The following is a 24,668-nucleotide window of genomic DNA, read 5'->3' on the forward strand; positions in this document are numbered from 1 at the left end:
TTTATCCTTAAAAGCTAGGAAGTCCAATACGATGCATATGAAGGTAGCAATTTGGTAGCAACTATTGATTACAAAAAAACTCTATTCATTTGCGTAGTTTCTACTCACTGGATAGGTGACCGGCCATCCTGATGTCAGAATGGCCGGTCACCTTAAAAAGTAGTTTATCTTTTTTTAATCGAAGGTAGCAACTAGTAGCAACTAGGTAGCAACTCTTAGTAATTATTTCGATGTAAAATATGGGTAGTGACCGGCCATTCTGACGGTCACCATTACTCGGTCTAAATGGTTCTTGATTGTTAATTTTTTTTAATTATAAATAAAACAATATATTTACGAGTATATTTTGATGCACTGTATATTTCAAATGACAATAAAACGATTGATTAAAATTATACAAAACGAAAACAAATAAAAAATGATTGCTTTTACACCGCACATAATTAATTAGATTAAGACTGATCAATAAATAATATAAATTATATTAAAAATATTGAATAATGTTAGTTTTTTCTTGTCCATTGAAAAGTTTTCATTTTAAAATCTATTTTACTTCTGTGGAAGAAATTTAACATTTCAATCATGTAGTGCTTACATCGAAACAGCAAATTCCACTTAATCCTTTAGACGACGATCCTTTACCACCAATATGAAATTTGATACCTACAAATGGTTCTATCACACCATATTCACCTTCAATAGCGCTTGAAGGATCATAGGGGCATTCACAATCGTCTTTGTTTAACTGCCGAAGCGAGACATTTCTACAAGAACATCGGTCTTCATCATATTCATAACCTGGTGTCTCTACCGGATGGTCTTCATAATATTTTAGGGCATCTTCAAAGCTCATTTCTTCTTCAATAGGTTGTCTGCGTGGCTTATTAATTTTAAATCCAGACGTAGTTTGTGTTAAATCTGATTTCATCTTTCTCATTTGCCTTTCGTCAATCCATTCAAATTGCTCGAAATGTACGCCTAAATCTTCTTCTTCAACAACTGGCTCTTCTGGACATTCACATGTAATATTATTTTTACCTCCTTTCCTTCCTACTTTCTTATCTTTATAAGAGCACATTTTAGACTTAGTTTCAGTTCCTGCATCGGCACAAACACAACATTGACAACCTACTGATTTTTTTCCATTTGTGGAATCCTTTGCCATTTGTGAGTTTTTATACCGTTCGCATGGGCATGCTTCCTTTGGCTTGTTAGCATTTGACCTTCCGCAAGAATCACGCGAATCATTTTTTGTAAACTGCTTATCTAAAAAAATCAGTTTCATAAAACTTTCATTGTCACTTACTATTACTAGTTCTATTATTATTACACTTATATGTATGGTCTCATATTAACAAAGTAATCATAAAGCTACTAAGGTGAAGTAATATCTTACCAATTGGTGTAACGAAACTTTTGTTAGTTTCGGTCGAATCATATGGCATTGAAGTTGTCATATCTTTACCGTTTATGTGAATATTGCCTTTTAATTTATCGAAGCTGCATGTGCATGTTTTATTTGTCATGTAACCATTACAATTCGGTTCAGTTTGAACGCCCTGAAACCCTCTTTCTGTCGATTGATGACAGCCGATTTGTCCGCCACACGGAGGGATTTTGCATAGTCTGACTGAAGTTAGTTGATGTTGGCTTAAAGTCTTATCATATTGGAAAGTCTGTATTGAAGTAGTTTGTTGTGTAGCAATTTTTCCTGGTGCTTTGAAACAGGCATCTTGATTTAAACCTGCAATAAGGTTTATGTCCCAGTAAAAGATCAAGTAATGGTTAAGTTTATCAGTTATATTATGTACGTAACAAAAAATCTTTATATCGAGTACTCTAAAAATTACTATTACCTCTGTGTCAACTTATATTTGAACTATTTTGCTAGTACTGAAATTGTAGTTAATGGACATGTTAAAAATGGTGTAGTGCCGAATCACACTCAAATGGGAGTTGCCATATAAGAAACCGTTATTTTTCGACAATTTTCGCGTTACATATTAAATCTTAATAGTAAGACTGTTCACAATTCATTTATATCAATGGCATGTACTGACAACAAGTGATAAACATAAAAACTAAATATTGAAAATTTGGTGATACACAACCCTTCGTTTGCGAGTTCGTGTCGCGCTTGTCCAATTATTTCTTTCCAACAATTATTAAAATATAGCACCAGACGATAAGTGATATACTTATCTGTAATGCCTCCAAATTATAGTAACATGATTCAGAGTTTCAGGAGAATTGTACCAATATCTACACTATTGTTTTGAACTATGTAGTTACTAAATATGTCTGTCGCAATTTGATATTTATTGTTGGTTCTAAGGTTTAAAACCGTTTTTAAATGTCTTTAACTTTAAAGTTATATATTCTAAAATGTCTTAAATACAGTATTTAATTATATACTTATTGTTAGATTCACGTTAGTTACCTTGAACGACAGCTTCCTTTAATATCATAGGCGTGATCAACTCAGAAATAACATTCGTTGAACATTGTCTGGTGCATATATTCTCAAAAACACTATCTTTTTTAGGTAAGCAACAACAAGGCCTATCTTGTGTAGTATCGGCAGAAAAAGTGCGAATTATAGATTCATTTTTAGTTTTCTTATTTTTTCGCTTTTTAATCTTGTCACTCTTATTTTTATCTGTCTTGTCATTTACTTTCATGGGTAATTCGCATACATTTTCTGATTCCAAGCACCTTCCTTTGGCAGTTATCTTTATCCCCTGTGTCTTAGAATTAACTCTGGTTCGTTTGGAATCTAAAAATAAAATATAATTATGTGATAAAATTATATTTACCTAAGTCATATCTATATAGATACAACTACTACAATTATATACATAAATCGATTTTTTATACCGTTTACATAAATGACATTGTTTAAATCTGGAAATACTGGCATTGTGTTGTCTTGATTGACTGAATTATTTTAAGATGATAAAGTGCGACGAACTCAATAGCAACTTTGTATGTACACAATCTGTAGTTGCGGGCATTTCCGGTGGATGTATTTACAGATGCAGTTTTTATGATTTTATGATGATGAATTATTAATAATCGTTTGGCGGCCATACAAGCGGCAGCGAAGACGATTGGTTGTTGCTAGCGGCCGATGACGACAATCGGGGCAGTCTTTTGTTTATTAGCGTCCTAAGAAAATACTTATTGTTTACTCCCAAAAATAATGTTCTCTCTGTAGTCGTGCACTCTTGACAGAGTGGTCGTGGCGTGATGATGACAACCGGTCAGTCATCACAGCTGCCTTGAACAGTAGCTCTTGCGATACTTCGCCACCGACTTCTATGCTGGCATTGCGGCAACACTCGACAACGGAAAACCGTGTGCTAGAATTTATAAGGTCTGTCCATCGAGTTGGTGATCTGCCGCGTGACCTCTTCATTCTACCTTTCGCTGAACTACAAACCGTACTACTGAGTTCTCGTCCATATGTGGACGAAATTTTTTAATATTTTTATCTGGATAATCGTTGATTGTCTTTCTTTTATGTGTAGTTCTTTTAAGATGGAGTTATTGGTACGGTGAGCAGTTCAGGGAATTCGTAGCAGTCGTTTCCAACATTTCTAGTGCATCCACGTCTCTGCAGCGTAGGGTAAGTTAGGAAAAACAAGACTTTTCATATGTCTGGTCTTGGTGTTTTTTGATATGTTGTGGTTCCTCCATATCTTATCAAGCCTACCAACAGCAGATCTTATTTAAGCGCATCTCCTACGAATTTCGCTGTCGCATCCGCCCATGGTCGAGATTGTGGACCCAAGGTAAACGTAGCTCTCTTGTAATTTCAGGTTTATTTAAATCAACTCTGTCCACTATCATAATTTTAGTCTTGTGTTGGTTAATGATGAGACCGTAGGAGAGGCTAATATTCCCTAGGCGGGCCTTCAACAATTGTACCCTTATCCCATTTATCTAGAACTATTCGCATAATGTACTCTGCAGACGTTAAACAGTAGAGGAGATAGTATGCAACCCTGTCGTACTCCTGAATCAGTAGGAAACTTTCCTGAATGGACACAATCTATAGGTATAGAAAAGCCTGTAACCTATTATTTAGAATATGCAGGAGTACCTTACTTGCATGTGAAATCAAAGAAATCAATCTGTAGTTACTACATTTCAATGTCGACACTTTTTATGAAGTGTAATCATAACAGAGTGGACCCAGTCTTGTGACCACTGTTCAGTTTCCCAACATATGGTATGCAACATGTCAACCCCGAGTTCATCCATTGATTGAAACACTTCAATAGGAATATCATCTATGCCAATTGTTTTCTTGCGTTTTAGGGCTCGTACAGAAAACTGCGATGCGACGTCGCATCGTAAAAATCTGCGAGCTCCCTCGACGCATCGCAAAAACTTGCGAATTAATTCGCATCACGCAGTCCTGTAACGCTTCCCTAATTTGGACTTTTTCATTGTGCCAGAGTGTATTGGAGTTGAAGTTTATGGCTGTTTTTCTCCACTTATGTCGATTTAAATACAGTCGGTCCATCAAAGCGCATGGGTTTGTAACTTCTAGTCTTTTGCATGATTTTTGAGGTATTGTGTTTCGTAGTTTGAACCGCAAATTACATACAAGTAACTGATGATTGATTAGATTGACGGTGATTAGATTGACAGTCAGCTCCAGGCAGCGTGTGTGCGTTCGTAATAGAACTTCACCATCTATTTCTTATCAAAATGAAGTCAATTTGGTTCCAATAATTTCCATCAGGGGATGTCCAAGTATAAAGCCTTCTCGGATGTTGTTGGAACACTGTTTGCTATCGTGAAGTTATTGTTGGACGCAAATTGTATCAGTCATTCACTTTAGTTAGTCGTTCCTTTAACGTGACCGTAATTACTAACAATGTACCGAAGACCAATATATTGTTTAGTATCACCTACTTTAGTATTAAAGTCACCAAGTACTATAAGTAGTTCTCTTTTTGGTACTTCTGTAATAGATGACTCAAGTTGGTTATAGAAATCTTCTATGTCTTCATCTTTTGCCGAACTTTTTGGTGCATATACTCGTACTTGGATAATATTGAGTGGAGTCGGTGATGCACTGACTTTTATTGATATAATTCTACTGCTGATAGGATTGTAGCCTAGGACTGAATTCTTTTATTGTTTAGGAATTGCTATGGCCACTCCGTCTAAGTTGTTAGAATCGTCTCCTGAGAAGTAAATAGTATGCTTCTTTAGGTCCCAATGACCACTGTTCGTCCAATGTGTCTCGCTTATGCCGGTTATACTACAGTTGCATCGTACGAGTTCCTGGTCTAGAATATGCAGTTTACCCTTTTTAAGGACTCTACGCACGTTCCATGTGCATACGCGGATGTTTTTGCGCAATTTAATATTTCTTCCAGTCGCATGCTTTCCATGGGACGCCTGGTTGCCTGCAAACCCATGGCTGTAGCACATTTTACACTCTGAACCTCGGAAAATTCAGAGCGCCGGTCGCTACACGGATAGCCAGGCAAAGATACTCTCGATTTAACTTGTTTTATCATCATTATGTTCTCGTGGGATTTGATAATGTAGTAGGTTCCCCATTGCTTTCTACATCGCGGGTCTGCGATCTCCGTGACTGTAGAAGTCTGATGATGAACCATCAGGTTCCAGGAACAATGCCCCTGTGGTCTGTCTTTTCCGCTGAATTTGACGTTCCGACTTAATTAGTCTCCGCCTTCATCACCGTCGAGAGCTTCACTCGTAACCCTGGGCTGGATTCGCGATATACCCCGCGAAACTGGGTCCATTACCGAACTTCACCATGACACACACCACGGTCTACTGGAGTCTAGGATGCCCATCCACGCAACGTGGAGGCGCCGTAAAGGAATTGTCTCAGTGGGAAATAAAGAAGATGTCTCTATTTCCCCATCGACGGGTTAATGATCTATAAATCTATAGATCTATAAGTCTAAATAAACTATATCGGTAAAATCGCGGTAAAATTGTCTCTTTTTAATAAATTCGGACATTTACCAATTCACGTTCGTTAATCTTAAGATTACTTAAGAGTACTTCGGCTTTTATAGTAACAAAAATATAACATTTCACAGCGGTAACATAGACCTGGTTGGTTTGTTGAATATTGAAATTTACGAGTATATTTATATTCAATATTGAGTAAAGGATATAAAAGTATCGTAATTAATATGATAATATGATACGTACTGTTTGAAACAGATTCACTTTTCTTCCACGTAGTAAAAAATTCAGACATTTGTATACAAAGAGTTGAACTGAAGGCATTGGAACTATAGTTCGTCATATCGTCTTCTGAAGTTGGTATTATAAGTATGAGCGAGGAAGAATCAGTAATAGATCGCCTCAATATTAATTCATTAATAATATCGTCAATTTTATTGTCACTGGTAGAATCGTTTACAACTAAAACGGGATCTGTTATTTTTTCCTCTGATAGTTTCTCAAATATATTTTGATATAAATCTGTTTCTGAGAGCATATTTGAACGAGATATGCGAAATATAAATATATCACGATTAAAATCCTTTACACTAGCAATAGATGTACTGTAAGATCGTTTATGGTGCAGGTAATTTTCGTTTGAGTCATCAGACGAACATTCATATATACAATAATAATCACTGAAAAGAAAATAACGGTCATGTAGTATCTATGTACAATGTATATATACAGGGTGCGTAAATCCAACTCTGTGATGGGTCGCGCAGGCAGGTGCGGAATATCACACAAACATTGTACTGAACTCTTTATGGTTGTACAAAATTTATTTATAGTCAGCGCTGTATTATGTTTTCATAACATAGTTTGGAATCTTCTTTTTGAGCAACTATCAGCATAAGAGAAGAGAGCATGCTCCGCCGCGACTTAACTGTTGTCTTATTACTGTTATAGAACAGAGCAATGAAGGTAAGAAATAACCTAAGCATTATAACATAATTGACTAATGGTTTTTTTTGGAAACTATTAAGGTTAGTTAACAATAATAAGAAATGTACATTATTGCTTACCTAGAATTGTGCGCTGTGCTGAAGACGGTCTCAGTTTGTAGATAATTATCATTTTCTATATTGTCTTCATTGTATGTATAAATATCTCGCAAAAATATATCATGATTGTCATAAAAAGAGTTTGTAAAATAGTCGGTTGAATAAAGGGACACAAAACTATCAGTATCGGAGACAGAATGTTCTAAGGATTCTGTTGAAAAAGTTAAGGACGTCTCTGTCCTTATTAGATATAGTGACTCATTTGATTCAGAGTTCCAGTTCTTGAAGTATGGACGATCTATACTACACATAGATGCATTTGAGCTAATTGAAGTGAAAGTTCCAGTAGAAGTCTTTATAAAGATAACAGTATTTTCGTGACAAATGCTGCTCTCTTTTACTTCATTTCCATTATTATTATATGTTTCATGTCTAAGATATTGCGTTAGTGAAATGCAGGAACTAGTATGGCTGGAATGATTCTTCAGGATAGTGCTTTTCCTTTTTAAAATGTTTTCATTGCATACACTATTTGTACTCGTAGATATGTGGCTCCACACTATATTATCTCTGTGTTCATTTGAAAATATACTAAGACATCGATTAATATTCAAATTTTTATTCTCAAGAAATGCAGAATGAGAAGACTGAGAAGATCCCTTGGAGAGAAAAGATGAAATTCCTGTCATTCTTCCTACAGTAACTTTAATCCCCTCGTTATCTGTAAACACTCCACCTTTCACTCCTGGAAGGCATTCCTCAGGACATGGACAAAGAGATGATATATCAGGTGATGTTACTCTTATTTTCACATAGCTATGTTTAAATCTTATTTTCTTTTTATCACAACCACAACCTCGATCACAAGTTGTAGTTTTGATAATATCTTCGAATTCTTCCACAATTCCAGCTTTTGCACTTTTTTTTGATGCTGTTACTCCAACTTTCTTTGATTTTGTTTTTATTTTGCCTTTCTTTTCAGAAGGAGTGGGTTCTGGAGGGAGTCCTGCAAGTTTTCGGACTTTTTGTACTAATGCTTTTTCAGATGGTGTAGTACCTTCTGGCATAGGGAGACCAGCCTCAGCTAATCCTTTCAGTATTTTTTCTTTTTGAGCGGGAGTCTTGCCTTTCAGGGGTGTAAGTATTCCTTCAGCTTTAGCTTTTTTAAGTACTTCTTTCTCAGATGGAGTTTTAGCTTTAGGTGGTATCCCAAATTCTGTTTGAACCTTTCTAACCATTAATTTTTCTGATGGCGTTTTACCTTCAGGTAAAGGAAGACCTGCTTCCACCATTTTCCTGAGGATTTTTTCTTTTTTTTCTGGAGGTTTACCTTCTAAAGGTGTCAATATACCTGCAGCTTTTGCTTTACGTATTTTTTCTGATGGTATAGCAGCTTCAGATGGTGGAAGGGTCGTAGCCTTTATTTTAGCTATGAGAGCCTTTTCTGAAGGTGTCCTACCTTCCGGTAAAGGTAAACCCATGTCGGCTTGACGACGAAGAATTTTTTCCTTTTGTGATGGCGATTTACCTTCTAATGGGGTTATAATACCAGCTGCTATTGCCTTTTCATATTTGTCTTTAGATGATGGTGTTTTCGGTTCGGGTGGCAAACCAACTTCTGCCCTAACTTTATCCATAATTTTCTTTTCTGATGCTGTCTTTGCTGCCGGCAAAGGAATTCCTTGCATTGCTAATCCTTTTAGAATTTTTTCTTTCTGTTCTGGCTTTTTCCCTTCTAGTGGCGTAAGTAGACCAGCTGCTTTAGCTTTGCGAATTTTTTCAGGTGCAACCTTAATTTCAGATATGGGTCGAGCAGCAGCTTTTACTTTTGCTATCAGTGCCTTTTCAGATGCAGTTCGTCCTTCTGGCAACGGTAATCCCATGTCTGCTTGTTGTTGAAGAATTTTTTGTTTTTGTGCTGCTGTCTTACCTTCTAGGGGGGTTAGAATTCCAGCGGCAATTGCTTTATCGTATTTTGCTTTGTCGGAAGGACTTTTGGGTTCAGGTGGTAACCCAACATCTGCCCTAACTTTATCCATAATTTTCTTTTCTGACGTTGTCTTTGCTGCCGGTAAAGGAATTCCTTGCATTGCTAATCCTTTTAGAATTTTTTCTTTCTGTTCTGGCTTTTTCCCTTCTAGAGGCGTAAGTAGACCGGCTGCTTTAGCTTTGCGAATTTTTTCAGACGGAACCTTAATTTCAGATATGGGTCGAGCAGCAGCTTTTACTTTTGCTATCAGTGCCTTTTCAGATGCAGTTCGTCCTTCTGGCAACGGTAATCCCATGTCTGCTTGTTGTTGAAGAATTTTTTGTTTTTGTGCTGCTGTCTTACCTTCTAGGGGGGTTACAATTCCAGCGGCAATTGCTTTATCGTATTTTGCTTTGTCAGAAGGACTTTTGGGTTCTGGTGGTAAACCAACATCTGCCCTTACTTTATCCATAATTTTCTTTTCTGACGCAGTCTTTGCTTCCGGTAAAGGTAGGCCTTGCATTGCCAATCCTTTGAGAATTTTTTCTTTTTGTTCGGGTTTCTTTCCTTCTAGTGGCGTAAGTAAACCTGCTGCTTTTGCCTTCCGAATTTTTTCAGACGGTACCTTTACTTCAGTTATTGGTCGAGTTGTTGCTTTTACTTTTGCTATTAAAGCCTTTTCAGAAGCAGTTCGTCCTTCAGGTAAAGGCAAGCCCATTTCTGCTTGGCGTCGAAGAATATTTTCTTTTTCAGGTGCCGTTTTTCCTTCTAGAGGGGTTATTATTCCAGCTGCTATGGCTTTGTCATATTTTTCTTTAATTGAGGGACTTTTGGGTTCTGGTGGTAATCCTACTTCTGCCCTAACTTTATCCATTAGCTTCTTTTCAGAAGCTGTTTTAGCTTCTGGTAAAGGTACTCCATGTAAAGTTAATCCTTTCATAATTTTTTCTTTTTCTTTTGGTGTTTTTCCTTCTAATGGGGTAAGAAGTCCAGCAGCTTTTGCTTTTCGCAACTTTTCTGATGGAATTTTCAATACAGACGGAGGTTTCGCAGTAGCTTGGACCTTGGCTATCAAAGCTTTTTCGGATGAGGTACGTCCTTCAGGTAATGGTAAGCCCAAGTCGGCTTGACGTCTAAGGATCTTTTCTTTTTCTTGCGGCGTTTTTCCCTCTAGAGGAACAATGATTCCGTCCGCTACTGCTTTGTCGTATTTTTCTTTAGCCGAAGCTGACGAAGGTTCTGGTGGTAACCCTAACTCTGCCCGAACTTTTTGCATTATTTTTTTTTCGGATGATGTTTTTGCTTCTGGAAGAGGAATGCTTTCCATTGCCATACCTCTTAATATTTTTTCTTTTTGTTCAGGACTTTTATCTTTAAGAGGTGTTAGGAGTTTAGTTTTAGCCTTTCGTAATTTATCTGAAATTGGTACTTTTTTAATTGAAACTTCTCGTTCCGATTCTGGTGTCAAAATTCGACAAATACATTCATCACTAGGACCCTTACCTTCTGTCATAACTTTAATAGTTTTTTTGTCTAATTTTTCAATTTTTTCTGGTGGTAACGGAGGTTCTTTGGCTTCCTTTTGAACTTTCTTAATTAATGCTTTTTCTGATTTAGTTCGCGCTTCTGGCAATGGAATTCCTGCTTCTAAAAGACTTTTTAAAATCTTTTCTTTTTGCGGAGCTGTTTTTCCTTCGAGGGGTGTTATAATACCTGCTTCTTGAGCTTTACGCATCTTTGCTCTTAGTGACGAAGTTTTGGGTTCAGGAGGTAAACCGACTTCGGTTCTTACCTTTTTTATTAAGTCTTTCTCTGATTGGGTTTTACCTTCTGGTAAAGGTATACCCGACTTGGCTAATCCTTTTAAAATCTTTTCCTTCTGTGCAGGAGTTTTACCTTCTAAAGGGGTTAACAACCCTGCAGCTTTTGCTGCTTTAATTTTTTCGGACGGCATCGCCGCTTTCGACGGCTTAATGATTCCAGCTTTTACTTTACGTACCATAGATTTTTCCGAAGTTGTTCTGCCCTCAGGTAGAGGCACGCCTGCTTCATGCATTTTTTTTAATATCATTTCTTTTTGAGCTGGTGTTTTCCCTTCTAAAGGAGTAATAATTCCAGCTGCCTGAGCTTTGTCCATTTTTTCTCGTTGAGATGGTGTTTTTGGTTCTGGTGGTAGCCCAACTTCTTGTCGCACTTGTTGCATTAATTCTTTCTCTGAAGGTGTTTTAGGCTCTGGTAGTGGAATTCCGCTTTTAGCTAACCCCTTAAGAATTTTAGCTTTTTGTTCTTTTGTTTTACCCTCTAAGGGAGTAATCAGGCCTGCTGCCTTTGCTTCCTTTAGTTTTTCTGAAGGTATTGGTTTTGCCATGAATAATTTTGACTCTGCGCGGACTTTATCAATGATAGCCTTTTCTGAAGCTGTTTTGGGTATAGGAAGAGGTAATCCTTCTTTTGCTAAGCTTTTTAGTATCCTTTCTTTTTCAGCAGGAGTCTTTCCCTCGAGAGGAGTCAAAAGACCAGCAGCCTTCGCGGCTCTCAGTTTTTCGGAAGTGACTTTTTCTTCAATTGGTCGAATAGTTGCTTTAACTTTTGCTATTAATGCCTTTTCAGAAGATGTTCGTCCTTCAGGTAGGGGCAATCCCATTTCTACTTGCTGTCTAAGTACTTTTTCTTTTTGTGCAGGTGTCTTACCTTCTAGTGGGGTTATAATTCCCGCAGCTATTGCATTATCGTATTTCGCTTTATCAGATGGGCTCTTTGGTTCTGGCGGTAAGCCAACTTCGGCCCTTACTTTATCTATAAGTTTCTTCTCTGACGCAGTCTTAGCAGCTGGCAATGGTAGGCCTTGCATTGCCAAACCTTTTAAAATCTTTTCTTTTTGTTCAGGTTTCTTTCCTTCCAACGGGGTAAGAAGACCTGCTGCCTTCGCTTTACGTAGTTTTTCTGATGGGACTTTTACTTCGGGTGGCGGTCGAGCAGCGGTTGCTTTAACTTTTGCTATCAGTGCCTTTTCGGAAGCAGTCCGGCCTTCAGGTAGAGGCAAACCCATATCAGCTTGTTGTCGAAGTACTTTTTCTTTTTGTGCTGCTGTTTTACCTTGGAGCGGGGTTATAATACCGGCGGCTATAGCCCTGTCGTATTTCTCTTTAGTAGATGGGGTTTTAGGTTCTGGAGGTAAGCCAACTTCGGCTCTTACTTTATCTATAAGTTTTTTTTCGGATGCAGTCTTTGCAACTGGCAATGGTAGGCCTTGCATTGCCAAACCTTTTAATATCTTTTCTTTTTGTGCAGGTTTCTTTCCTTCCAACGGGGTAAGAAGACCTGCTGCCTTTGCTTTTCGTAGTTTTTCTGATGGAACTCTTACTTCGGATGGCGGTCGAGCAGCAGCTGCTTTAACTTTTGCTATTAGTGCCTTTTCGGAAGCAGTCCGACCTTCAGGTAGAGGCAAACCCATATCAGCTTGTTGTCGAAGTACTTTTTCTTTTTGTGCTGCTGTTTTACCTTCGAGTGGGGTTATGATTCCGGCGGCAATTGCATTGTCGTATTGCGCTTTAGCAGTTGAAGTTTTAGGTTCTGGAGGTAAGCCAACTTCGGCTCTTACTTTATCTATAAGTTTTTTTTCGGATGCAGTCTTTGCAACTGGCAATGGTATACCCTGCATTGCCAGTCCCCTCAATATCTTTTCTTTTTGTTCAGGTTTCTTTCCTTCCAACGGGGTAATGAGGCCTGCCGCTTTTGCTTTTCGTATTTTTTCAGATGGAACTCTTACTTCGGATGGCGGTCGAGCAGCGGCTGCTTTGACTTTAGCAATCAGTGCTTTTTCGGAAGCAGTCCGACCTTCAGGAAGAGGCAAATTCATATCAGCTTGTTGTTGTAGGATTTTTTCTTTTTGTGCTGCTGTTTTACCTTCGAGCGGGGTTATAATGCCGGCGGCTATGGCTTTGTCGTATTTCGCTTTAGTAGATGGGGTTTTAGGTTCTGGAGGTAATCCAACTTCTGCCCTAACTTTATCAATAAGTTTCTTCTCTGACGCAGTCTTAGCAGCCGGTAACGGTATACCTTGCATTGCCAAACCTTTTAATATCTTTTCTTTTTGTTCAGGTTTCTTTCCTTCCAACGGGGTAAGAAGACCTGCTGCCTTCGCTTTACGTAGTTTTTCTGATGGGACTTTTACTTCGGGTGGCGCTCGAGCAGCGGTTGCTTTAACTTTTGCTATCAGTGCCTTTTCGGAAGCAGTCCGGCCTTCAGGTAGAGGCAAACCCATATCAGCTTGTTGTCGAAGTACTTTTTCTTTTTGTGCTGCTGTTTTACCTTCGAGCGGGGTTATAATACCGGCGGCTATAGCTCTGTCGTATTTCTCTTTAGTAGATGGGGTTTTAGGTTCTGGAGGTAAGCCAACTTCGGCTCTTACTTTATCTATAAGTTTTTTTTCGGATGCAGTCTTTGCAACTGGCAATGGTAGGCCTTGCATTGCCAAACCTTTTAATATCTTTTCTTTTTGTGCAGGTTTCTTTCCTTCCAACGGGGTAAGAAGACCTGCTGCTTTTGCTTTTCGTAGTTTTTCTGATGGAACTCTTACTTCGGATGGCGGTCGAGCAGCAGCTGCTTTAACTTTTGCTATTAGTGCCTTTTCGGAAGCAGTCCGACCTTCAGGTAGAGGCAAACCCATATCAGCTTGTTGTCGAAGTACTTTTTCTTTTTGTGCTGCTGTTTTACCTTCGAGTGGGGTTATGATTCCGGCGGCAATTGCATTGTCGTATTGCGCTTTAGCAGTTGAAGTTTTAGGTTCTGGAGGTAAGCCAACTTCGGCTCTTACTTTATCTATAAGTTTTTTTTCGGATGCAGTCTTTGCAACTGGCAATGGTATACCCTGCATTGCCAGTCCCCTCAATATCTTTTCTTTTTGTTCAGGTTTCTTTCCTTCCAACGGGGTAATGAGGCCTGCCGCTTTTGCTTTTCGTATTTTTTCAGATGGAACTCTTACTTCGGATGGCGGTCGAGCAGCGGCTGCTTTGACTTTAGCAATCAGTGCTTTTTCGGAAGCAGTCCGACCTTCAGGAAGAGGCAAATTCATATCAGCTTGTTGTTGTAGGATTTTTTCTTTTTGTGCTGCTGTTTTACCTTCGAGCGGGGTTATAATGCCGGCGGCTATGGCTTTGTCGTATTTCGCTTTAGTAGATGGGGTTTTAGGTTCTGGAGGTAATCCAACTTCTGCCCTAACTTTATCAATAAGTTTCTTCTCTGACGCAGTCTTAGCAGCCGGTAACGGTATACCTTGCATTGCCAAACCTTTTAATATCTTTTCTTTTTGTTCAGGTTTCTTTCCTTCCAACGGGGTAAGAAGACCTGCTGCCTTCGCTTTACGTAGTTTTTCTGATGGGACTTTTACTTCGGGTGGCGCTCGAGCAGCGGTTGCTTTAACTTTTGCTATCAGTGCCTTTTCGGAAGCAGTCCGACCTTCAGGTAGAGGTAAACCCATATCAGCTTGTTGTCGAAGTACTTTTTCTTTTTGTGCTGCTGTTTTACCTTCGAGCGGGGTTATAATACCGGCGGCTATAGCTCTGTCGTATTTCTCTTTAGTAGATGGGGTTTTAGGTTCTGGAGGTAAGCCAACTTCGGCTCTTACTTTATCTATAAGTTTTTTTTCGGATGCAGTCTTTGCAACTGGCAATGGTAGGCCTTGCATTGCCAAACCTTTTAATATCTTTTCTTTTTGTGCAGGTTTCTTTCCTTCCAACGGGGTAAGAAGACCTGCTGCCTTTGCTTTTCGTAGTTTTTCTGATGGAACTCTTACTTCGGATGGCGGTCGAGCAGCAGCTGCTTTAACTTTTGCTATTAGTGCCTTTTCGGAAGCAGTCCGACCTTCAGGTAGAGGCAAACCCATATCAGCTTGTTGTCGAAGTACTTTTTCTTTTTGTGCTGCCGTTTTACCTTCGAGTGGGGTTATGATTCCGGCGGCAATTGCTTTGTCATATTGCGCTTTAGCAGTTGAAGTTTTAGGTTCTGGAGGTAATCCAACTTCTGCCCTTACCTTGTCTATAAGTTTTTTCTCTGACGCAGTCCTTGCCGCTGGCAATGGTATACCTTGCATTGCCAATCCCTTCAATATCTTTTCTTTTTGTTCAGGCTTCTTTCCTTCTAACGGGGTAATGAGACCTGCCGCTTTTGCTTTTCGCAGTTTTTCAGATGGAACTCTTACTTCGGATGGTGGTCGAGCAGCCGCTGCTTTGACTTTTGCTATTAGTGCTTTTTCTGAAGCAGTTCGTCCTTCAGGTAGAGGCAAACCCATATCAGCTTGCTTTTGAAGAACTTTTTCTTTTTGTGCTGCTGTTTTACCTTCTAGAGGAGTTATAATTCCAGCAGCTATTGCTTTATCGTATTTAACTTTAGCGGATGGACTTTTAGGTTCTGGAGGTAATCCAACTTCTGCCCTAATTTTGTCTATAATCTTTTTTTCTGATGTGGTCTTTGCTGCTGGCATTGGTATGCCTTGCATTGCTAAGCCTCTCAATATTTTTTCTTTTTGTTCTGGTTTTTTTCCTTCTAATGGTGTAATGAGCCCTGCTGCTTTTGCTTTGCGTAGTTTTTCAGATGGTACTTTTACTTCGGATATTGGTTGAACGGATGCCTTGACTTTTGCTATCAACGCTTTTTCTGAAGGTGTTTTTCCTTCAGGAAGAGGCAATCCCATTTCAGCTTGTTTCTGCAGAATTTTTTCTTTTTGAGCTATTGTCTTACCCTCCAGAGGGGTTATAATTCCTGCAGCTTTGGCTGCTTTTAATTTTTCAGATACAGATGGCCGAATCAGTGCCTTTGAAATCTTAGCCTTTTCGGAATCTGGTGTTAAAATACCACAGATGCACTCGTCACTTGGTCCTTTACCTTCTTTAGTGACTTTGGCAGTCGTTTCGTCTAACTTTTTTAATTTTTCTGGCGATTTTTTATACTCCCTCTCTTTTTCAGCTGCAGCCGTTACTTTTTTAATAATTGCCTTTTCGGAGGCCGTTCGGCCTTTGGGTAATGGAAGTCCCATATCAGCTTGGGCTTTAAGGATTTTTTCTTTCTGTGATGGTGATTTTCCTTCTAATGGCGTAATAATGCCTGCTGCTTGAGCTTGCTTAAGTTTTTCTTTTTCAACACTGGTTGTAGGTTCAGGCGGAAGACCAAGTTCCGCACGCACTTTTTCTGCTATTTTCTTTTCCGACGCTGTCTTCGCTTCTGGTAAGGGAATACCTTGCATGGCAAGTCCTTTGAGTATTTTTTCCTTTTGCTCCGGACTTTTGCCCGTTAATGGCGTAATAAGACCCGCAGCTTTCGCTTTGCGCATTTTTTCTGAAAGTAAGGCTACTTCTGATTTTTTTTTAACAGCTGCCTTAACTTTAGCTATGAGAGATTTTTCAGATGATGTTCGTCCTTCCGGGAGAGATAATCCCATCTCTGCTTGCTGTTGAAGAAGTTTTTCTTTTTGTGCTGCTGTTTTGCCCTCAAGAGGGGTGATGATCCCATCGGCTATTGCTTTGTCGTATTTCGCTTTAGCAGATGGGGTTTTTGGTTCTGGAGGTAATCCAACTTCTGCCCTAACTTTATCTATAAGTTTTTTCTCTGACGCAGTCTTTGCAGCTGGCAATGGTATACCTTGCATTGCCAACCCTTTTAATATCTTTTCTTTTTGTTCAGGTTTCTTTCCTTCTAATGGCGTAATGAGGCCTGCTGCCTTTGCTTTACGTAGTTTCTCAGATGGGACCTTTATTTCGGATGGCGGTCGAGCAGCAGCTGCTTTGACTTTTGCTATTAGTGCTTTTTCGGAAGAAGTGCGTCCTTCCGGGAGAGGTAATCCCATATCAGCTTGTTGTTGTAGAAGTTTTTCTTTTTGTGCTGCTGTTTTACCTTCGAGTGGGGTTATGATTCCGGCGGCTATGGCTTTGTCGTATTTCACTTTATCAGATGGGGTTTTTGGTTCTGGAGGTAATCCAACTTCTGCCCTAACTTTGTCTATAATTTTTTTCTCTGACGCAGTCTTTGCTGCCGGCAATGGTAAACCTTGCATTGCCAATCCCTTCAATATCTTTTCTTTTTGTTGAGGTTTCTTTCCTTCCAACGGGGTAATGAGACCTGCCGCTTTTGCTTTTCGTAGTTTTTCTGATGGGACCTTTACTTCGGATGGCGGTCGAGCAGCAGCTGCTTTGATTTTTTCTATTAGTGCTTTTTCGGAAGAAGTGCGTCCTTCCGGGAGAGGTATTCCCATATCAGCTTGTTGTTGTAAAATCTTTTCTTTTTGTGCTGCTGTTTTACCTTCGAGTGGTGTTATGATTCCGGTGGCTATGGCTTTGTCGTATTTCGCTTTAGCAGATGGGGTTTTTGGTTCTGGAGGTAATCCAACTTCTGCCCTAACTTTGTCTATAAGTTTTTTCTCTGACGCAGTCTTAGCAGGCGGTAATGGTATATCTTGCATTGCCAATCCCTTTAATATTTTTTCTTTTTGTTCAGGTTTCTTTCCTTCCAACGGGGTAATTAGGCCTGCTGCCTTTGCTTTACGTAATTTTTCTGATGGAACCTTTACTTCGGATGGCGGTCGAGCAGCGGCTGCTTTGACTTTTGCTATTAGTGCCTTTTCGGAAGCAGTCCGACCTTCAGGTAGAGGCAAACCCATGTCAGCTTGTTGTCGAAGTACTTTTTCTTTTTGTGCTGCTGTTTTACCTTCAAGTGGGGTTATAATGCCGGCGGCTATGGCTTTGTCGTATTTCGCTTTAGTAGATGGGGTTTTAGGTTCTGGAGGTAATCCAACTTCTGCCCTAACTTTATCTATAAGTTTCTTCTCTGACGCAGTCTTAGCAGCTGGCAATGGTAGGCCTTGCATTGCCAAACCTTTTAATACCTTTTCTTTTTGTGCAGGTTTCTTTCCTTCCAACGGGGTAAGAAGACCTGCTGCCTTTGCTTTTCGTAGTTTTTCTGATGGAACTCTTACTTCTGATGGCGGTCGAGCAGCGGCTGCTTTGACTTTTGCTATTAGTGCCTTTTCGGAAGCAGTCCGACCTTCAGGTAGAGGCAAACCCATATCAGCTTGTTGTCGAAGTACTTTTTCTTTTTGTGCTGCCGTTTTACCTTCGAGTGGGGTTATGATTCCGGCGGCAATTGCTTTGTCATATTGCGCTTTAGCAGTTGAAGTTTTAGGTTCTGGAGGTAATCCAACTTCTGCCCTTACCTTGTCTATAAGTTTTTTATCTGAGGCCGTCTTTGCAGGTGGCAATGGTATACCTTGCATTGCCAATCCCCTCAATATCTTTTCTTTTTGTGCAGGTTTCTTTCCTTCCAACGGGGTAATGAGACCTGCCGCTTTTGCTTTTCGTAGTTTTTCAGATGGAACTCTTACTTCGGATGGTGGTCGAGCAGCCGCTGCTTTGACTTTAGCTATTAGTGCTTTTTCTGAAGCAGTCCGTCCTTCAGGTAGAGGCAATCCCATATCAGCTTGTTGTTGAAGTACTTTTTCTTTTTGTGCTGCTGTTTTACCTTCAAGTGGGGTTATAATTCCGGCAGCAATTGCTTTTTCGTATTGTGCTTTAGCAGATGGAGTTTTAGGTTCTGGAGGTAATCCAACTTCTGCCCTAACTTTGTCTATAAGTTTTTTCTCTGACGCAGTCCTTGCCGCTGGCAATGGTATACCTTGCATTGCCAATCCCTTCAATATCTTTTCTTTTTGTTCAGGCTTCTTTCCTTCTAACGGGGTAATGAGACCTGCCGCTTTTGCTTTTCGCAGTTTTTCAGATGGAACTCTTACTTCGGATGGTGGTCGAGCAGCCGCTGCTTTGACTTTTGCTATTAGTGCTTTTTCTGAAGCAGTTCGTCCTTCAGGTAGAGGCAAACCCATATCAGCTTGCTTTTGAAGAACTTTTTCTTTTTGTGCTGCTGTTTTACCTTCTAGAGGAGTTATAATTCCAGCAGCTATTGCTTTATCGTATTTAACTTTAGCGGATGGACTTTTAGGTTCTGGAGGTAATCCAACTTCTGCCCTAATTTTGTCTATAATCTTTTTTTCTGATGTGGTCTTTGCTGCTGGCATTGGTATGCCTTGCATTGCTAAGCCTCTCAATATTTTTTCTTTTTGTTCTGGTTTTTTTCCTTCTAATGGTGTAATGAGCCCTGCTGCTTTTGCTTTGCGTAGTTTTTCAGATGGTACTTTTACTTCGGATATTGGTTGAACGGATGCCTTGACTTTTGCTATCAACGCTTTTTCTGAAGGTGTTTTTCCTTCAGGAAGAGGCAATCCCATTTCAGCTTGTTTCTGCAGAATTTTTTCTTTTTGAGCTATTGTCTTACCCTCCAGAGGGGTTATAATTCCTGCAGCTTTGGCTGCTTTTAATTTTTCAGATACAGATGGCCGAATCAGTGCCTTTGAAATCTTAGCCTTTTCGGAATCTGGTGTTAAAATACCACAGATGCACTCGTCACTTGGTCCTTTACCTTCTTTAGTGACTTTGGCAGTCGTTTCGTCTAACTTTTTTAATTTTTCTGGCGATTTTTTATACTCCCTCTCTTTTTCAGCTGCAGCCGTTACTTTTTTAATAATTGCCTTTTCGGAGGCCGTTCGGCCTTTGGGTAATGGAAGTCCCATATCAGCTTGGGCTTTAAGGATTTTTTCTTTCTGTGATGGTGATTTTCCTTCTAATGGCGTAATAATGCCTGCTGCTTGAGCTTGCTTAAGTTTTTCTTTTTCAACACTGGTTGTAGGTTCAGGCGGAAGACCAAGTTCCGCACGCACTTTTTCTGCTATTTTCTTTTCCGACGCTGTCTTCGCTTCTGGTAAGGGAATACCTTGCATGGCAAGTCCTTTGAGTATTTTTTCCTTTTGCTCCGGACTTTTGCCCGTTAATGGCGTAATAAGACCCGCAGCTTTCGCTTTGCGCATTTTTTCTGAAAGTAAGGCTACTTCTGATTTTTTTTTAACAGCTGCCTTAACTTTAGCTATGAGAGATTTTTCAGATGATGTTCGTCCTTCCGGGAGAGATAATCCCATCTCTGCTTGCTGTTGAAGAAGTTTTTCTTTTTGTGCTGCTGTTTTGCCCTCAAGAGGGGTGATGACCCCATCGGCTATTGCTTTGTCGTATTTCGCTTTAGCAGAGGGAGTTTTAGGTTCTGGAGGTAATCCAACTTCTGCCCTAACTTTGTCTATAAGTTTTTTCTCTGACGCAGTCTTAGCAGCCGGCAATGGTATACCTTGCATTGCCAATCCCTTCAATATCTTTTCCTTTTGTTCAGGTTTCTTTCCCTCTAACGGGGTAATGAGGCCTGCTGCCTTTGCTTTACGTAATTTTTCTGATGGGACCTTTACTTCGGATGGCGGTCGAGCAGCGGCTGCTTTGACTTTTGCTATTAGTGCTTTTTCGGAAGAAGTGCGTCCTTCGGGGAGAGGTAATCCCATATCAGCTTGTTGTTGTAGAATTTTTTCTTTTTGGGCTGCTGTTTTACCTTCGAGTGGGGTCATAATGCCGGCGGCCATGGCTTTGTCGTATTTCGCTTTAGCAGATGGGGTTTTTGGTTCTGGAGGTAATCCAACTTCTGCCCTAACTTTGTCTATAAGTTTTTTCTCTGACGCAGTCTTTGCAGCCGGCAATGGTATACCTTGCATTGCCAATCCTTTCAATATCTTTTCCTTTTGTTCAGGTTTCTTTCCCTCTAACGGGGTAATGAGGCCTGCTGCCTTTGCTTTACGTAATTTTTCTGATGGGACCTTTACTTCGGATGGCGGTCGAGCAGCGGCTGCTTTGACTTTTGCTATTAGTGCTTTTTCGGAAGAAGTGCGTCCTTCGGGGAGAGGTAATCCCATATCAGCTTGTTGTTGTAGAATTTTTTCTTTTTGGGCTGCTGTTTTACCTTCGAGTGGGGTCATAATGCCGGCGGCCATGGCTTTGTCGTATTTCGCTTTAGCAGATGGGGTTTTTGGTTCTGGAGGTAATCCAACTTCTGCCCTAACTTTGTCTATAATTTTTTTCTCTGACGCAGTCTTTGCTGCCGGCAATGGTAAACCTTGCATTGCCAATCCCTTCAATATCTTTTCTTTTTGTTCAGGTTTCTTTCCTTCTAATGGCGTAATGAGGCCTGCTGCCTTTGCTTTACGTATTTTTTCAGATGGGACTTTTACTTCGGATGGCGGTCGAGCAGCGGCTGCTTTGACTTTTGCTATTAGTGCTTTTTCGGAAGAAGTGCGTCCTTCCGGGAGAGGTAATCCCATATCAGCTTGTTGTTGTAGAATCTTTTCTTTTTGTGCTGCTGTTTTACCTTCGAGTGGGGTTATAATGCCGGCGGCTATGGCTTTGTCGTATTTCGCTTTAGCAGATGGGGTTTTTGGTTCTGGAGGTAATCCAACTTCTGCCCTAACTTTGTCTATAAGTTTTTTCTCTGACGCAGTCTTTGCAGCCGGCAATGGTATGCCTTGCATTGCCAGTCCCTTTAATATCTTTTCTTTTTGTGCAGGTTTCTTTCCTTCCAACGGGGTAATTAGGCCTGCTGCCTTTGCTTTACGTAGTTTTTCAGATGGGACCTTTACTTCGGATGGCGGTCGAGCAGCGGCTGCTTTGACTTTTGCTATTAGTGCTTTTTCGGAAGAAGTGCGTCCTTCCGGGAGAGGTATTCCCATATCAGCTTGTTTTTGTAGAATCTTTTCTTTTTGAGCTGCTGTTTTACCTTCGAGTGGGGTTATGATTCCGGTGGCTATGGCTTTGTCGTATTTCGCCTTAGCAGATGGGGTTTTTGGTTCTGGAGGTAATCCAACTTCTGCCCTAACTTTGTCTATAAGTTTTTTCTCTGACGCAGTCTTTGCAGCCGGCAATGGTATACCTTGCATTGCCAATCCCTTCAATATCTTTTCCTTTTCTTCAGGTTTCTTTCCCTCTAACGGGGTAATGAGGCCTGCTGCCTTTGCTTTACGTAATTTTTCTGATGGGACCTTTACTTCGGATGGCGGTCGAGCAGCGGCTGCTTTGACTTTTGCTATTAGTGCTTTTTCGGAAGAAGTGCGTCCTTCGGGGAGAGGTAATCCCATATCAGCTTGTTGTTGTAGAATTTTTTCTTTTTGGGCTGCTGTTTTACCTTCGAGTGGGGTCATAATGCCGGCGGCCATGGCTTTGTCGTATTTCGCTTTAGCAGATGGGGTTTTTGGTTCTGGAGGTAATCCAACTTCTGCCCTAACTTTGTCTATAAGTTTTTTCTCTGACGCAGTCTTTGCAGCTGGCAATGGTATACCTTGCATTGCCAAACCTTTTAATATCTTTTCTTTTTGTTCAGGTTTCTTTCCTTCTAATGGCGTAATGAGGCCTGCTGCCTTTGCTTTACGTATTTTTTCAGATGGGACTTTTACTTCGGATGGCGGTCGAGCAGCGGCTGCTTTGACTTTTGCTATTAGTGCTTTTTCGGAAGAAGTGCGTCCTTCCGGGAGAGGTAATCCCATATCAGCTTGTTGTTGTAGAATCTTTTCTTTTTGAGCTGCTGTTTTACCTTCGAGTGGGGTTATGATTCCGGTGGCTATGGCTTTGTCGTATTTCGCTTTAGCAGATGGGGTTTTTGGTTCTGGAGGTAATCCAACTTCTGCCCTAACTTTGTCTATAAGTTTTTTCTCTGACGCAGTCTTTGCAGCCGGCAATGGTATGCCTTGCATTGCCAGTCCCTTTAATATCTTTTCTTTCTGTGCAGGTTTCTTTCCTTCCAACGGGGTAATTAGGCCTGCTGCCTTTGCTTTACGTAGTTTTTCAGATGGGACCTTTACTTCGGATGGCGGTCGAGCAGCGGCTGCTTTGACTTTTGCTATTAGTGCTTTTTCGGAAGAAGTGCGTCCTTCCGGGAGAGGTATTTCCATATCAGCTTGTTGTTGTAGAATCTTCTCTTTTTGCGCTGTTGTTTTACCTTCGAGTGGGGTTATAATTCCGGCGGCTATCGCTTTGTCGTATTTCGCTTTATCAGATGGGGTTTTAGGTTCTGGTGGTAAGCCAACTTCAGCTCTTACTTTGTCTATTATTTTCTTCTCCGATGCAGTTTTTGCTACTGGCAATGGTATACCTTGCATTGCTAATCCTTTTAATATCTTTTCTTTATGTTCTGGTTTCTTTCCTTTTAAAGGTGTTAGGAGACCTGCTGCTTTAGCCTTTTTAAGTTTTTCCGAAGGAAGTTTAATTTCGGACGGTGGTCGAGCTCTTGCTTTGATTTTAGCTATTATAGCTTTTTCTGACGTTGTACGTCCTTCCGGTAAAACTAAGCCCATATCAGCTTGAGTTTGCAAAATTTTCTCCTTTTGTGACGGTGATTTTCCTTCTAGAGGTGTTATCAAGCCAGCGGCTTCTGCTTGTCTATACTTTTCTTTTACTGATAGTGCTTTTGGTTCTGGTGGAAGGCCAACTTCAGCCCGAACTTTTTCTATTAGCTGTTTTTCGGAAGCAGTCTTTCCTTCCGGCAGAGGTATGCCTTTCTTTGCTAAACCTTTTAAAATTTTTTCTTTTTGTTGTTGTGTTTTCCCTTCGAGAGGTGTTAAAAGGCCTTCCTCTTTGGCTTTTTTCATTTTTTCTGATGGTAATTTCTTTTTGGAAGGAAGTCGAGCTGCTGTTTTTACCTTTTGTATTAATGCTTTTTCTGAGGGTGTTCTTCCTTCAGGAAGTGTTACTCCTAATTCTATCTGTTCTTTCAATATTTTTTCTTTTTGTTCTGCTGTTTTGCCTTCCAACGGAGTTATTAGTCCAGCTTCTGTAGCCTTTCTTAATTTCTCTCTTGCCGCAGCTGTTTTAGGTTCTGCTGGTAAACCCAATTCAGTTCTTACTTTTTTTATTAATTCTTTTTCCGATTTCGTTTTTCCTTCCGGAATTGGTGCACCAGCTTTGGCTAATTCACGTACTATTTGTTCTTTTCGTTCTGGCGACTTTCCCTCTAGCGGCGTTAGTAAACCGGCCTCTTTCAATTTTTTCATTTTTTTCTTTTGTATTTCTTTGGCTTCTAATACTTCTCGCGTAATTTCAATGCCAGACTTTCTTAACTCACCAAGTTGACGTTCTTCCCTTGGCAAGTGACCGCACAATATACAGTTACAATGATCACAATTTTTTTTCTTGTAGCAATCATAAAGACTTTTCATTACTTCGAACATTGCATCGGAATTGCATGAGCAACAACAGCTCTCTTCGTGCGTGTTTAACTGGCAGCGGTAAATTTTGCATCGTGTATTTGAAAAAGGATATCGTAACATTTCGTTTTCTGGCATTACATTTACAATGAATTTGGTATTAAATGGGGTAACCTCTTGGAATGTTTTACTGATACGTTTTGCTGGGCATCGCTTTTTCTTGGCATTATTTTGGCCAGTCTTTTTTAAACTCAGTTCCGGTGCGCTGGTTTGTCTTTTCAAACTTGAAGAAGAAATATCGCATTTCCTGTTTTTATTACTACTTTTTTTCTTTGAATTTTCATTGGGATATATAAATATTGTATATTTTTGTTTATTTTTTAATGTAATACTTACACTTTTTATCTTTCTGTTTCGGTATTCATCACGTTTTATACTATTATGAGGACCATTTTTTTCATGATAAGTGCTACATGGTAAATTCTTATAATTCTTTTCTTTTCTGTTCTGTTCATCTTTTGTATCAGGAAGATTGTAAACATCAAGCAAGGGGTTAAACGTTAAAAAGTTGGTGTACATATTGTTAGAGATA

At 39.9% G+C, this 24,668-nt stretch overlaps 2 protein-coding genes across 2 annotated transcripts; both read right to left on the reverse strand.

The window, feature by feature from the left end:
- Window positions 1–345: 345 nt before the first annotated feature.
- On the reverse strand, window positions 346–20,310 carry LOC140743482 (uncharacterized). Its single transcript, XM_073074781.1, has 5 exons — window positions 7,032–20,310; window positions 6,211–6,644; window positions 2,441–2,776; window positions 1,397–1,744; window positions 346–1,266 (listed from the first exon to the last, which is right to left on the reverse strand). The coding sequence occupies exons 1-5, from the start codon at window positions 20,195–20,197 to the stop codon at window positions 581–583; spliced, it is 14,970 nt and encodes a 4,989-aa protein (XP_072930882.1). The 5' UTR covers window positions 20,198–20,310; the 3' UTR covers window positions 346–580.
- Window positions 20,209–24,199, reverse strand: LOC140743784 (uncharacterized). The gene is made up of 3 exons (XM_073075371.1): window positions 22,711–24,199; window positions 20,306–22,458; window positions 20,209–20,244 (listed from the first exon to the last, which is right to left on the reverse strand). Exons 1-3 carry the CDS (start codon window positions 24,197–24,199, stop codon window positions 20,209–20,211), a joined length of 3,678 nt encoding a protein of 1,225 aa, XP_072931472.1.
- Window positions 24,200–24,668: the final 469 nt, after the last annotated feature.

Source organism: Epargyreus clarus, unplaced genomic scaffold, assembly GCF_041222505.1.
Source record: "Epargyreus clarus isolate Ecla_fem2 unplaced genomic scaffold, WU_Ecla_fem_2.2 ptg000007l, whole genome shotgun sequence".
NCBI classification, from domain to species: Eukaryota; Metazoa; Arthropoda; class Insecta; order Lepidoptera; family Hesperiidae; genus Epargyreus; species Epargyreus clarus.

Excerpts from the sequence above, each read along its gene's own strand:
- LOC140743482 (XM_073074781.1), bottom strand. The coding sequence starts at position 20,197 with ATGCAAGGTATACCATTGCCGGCTGCTAAGACTGCGTCAGAGAAAAAA. Across the intron at positions 2,777-6,210 it reads AAGTGAATCTGTTTCAAACA|ATTCCAAACGAACCAGAGTT; the intron begins GTACGTATCATA and ends TTTTATTTTTAG. Across the intron at positions 1,745-2,440 it reads AAAGGAAGCTGTCGTTCAAG|GTTTAAATCAAGATGCCTGT; the intron begins GTAACTAACGTG and ends ACCTTATTGCAG.
- LOC140743784 (XM_073075371.1), bottom strand. The coding sequence starts at position 24,199 with ATGTTACGATATCCTTTTTCAAATACACGATGCAAAATTTACCGCTGC. Across the intron at positions 22,459-22,710 it reads GGTCCCATCTGAAAAACTAC|CAGCTCAAAAAGAAAAGATT; the intron begins GTAAAGCAAAGG and ends AAGGTAAAACAG. Across the intron at positions 20,245-20,305 it reads CTGCTCGACCGCCATCCGAA|AGGGAAAGAAACCTGAACAA; the intron begins GTAAAGGTCCCA and ends TTACCCCGTTAG.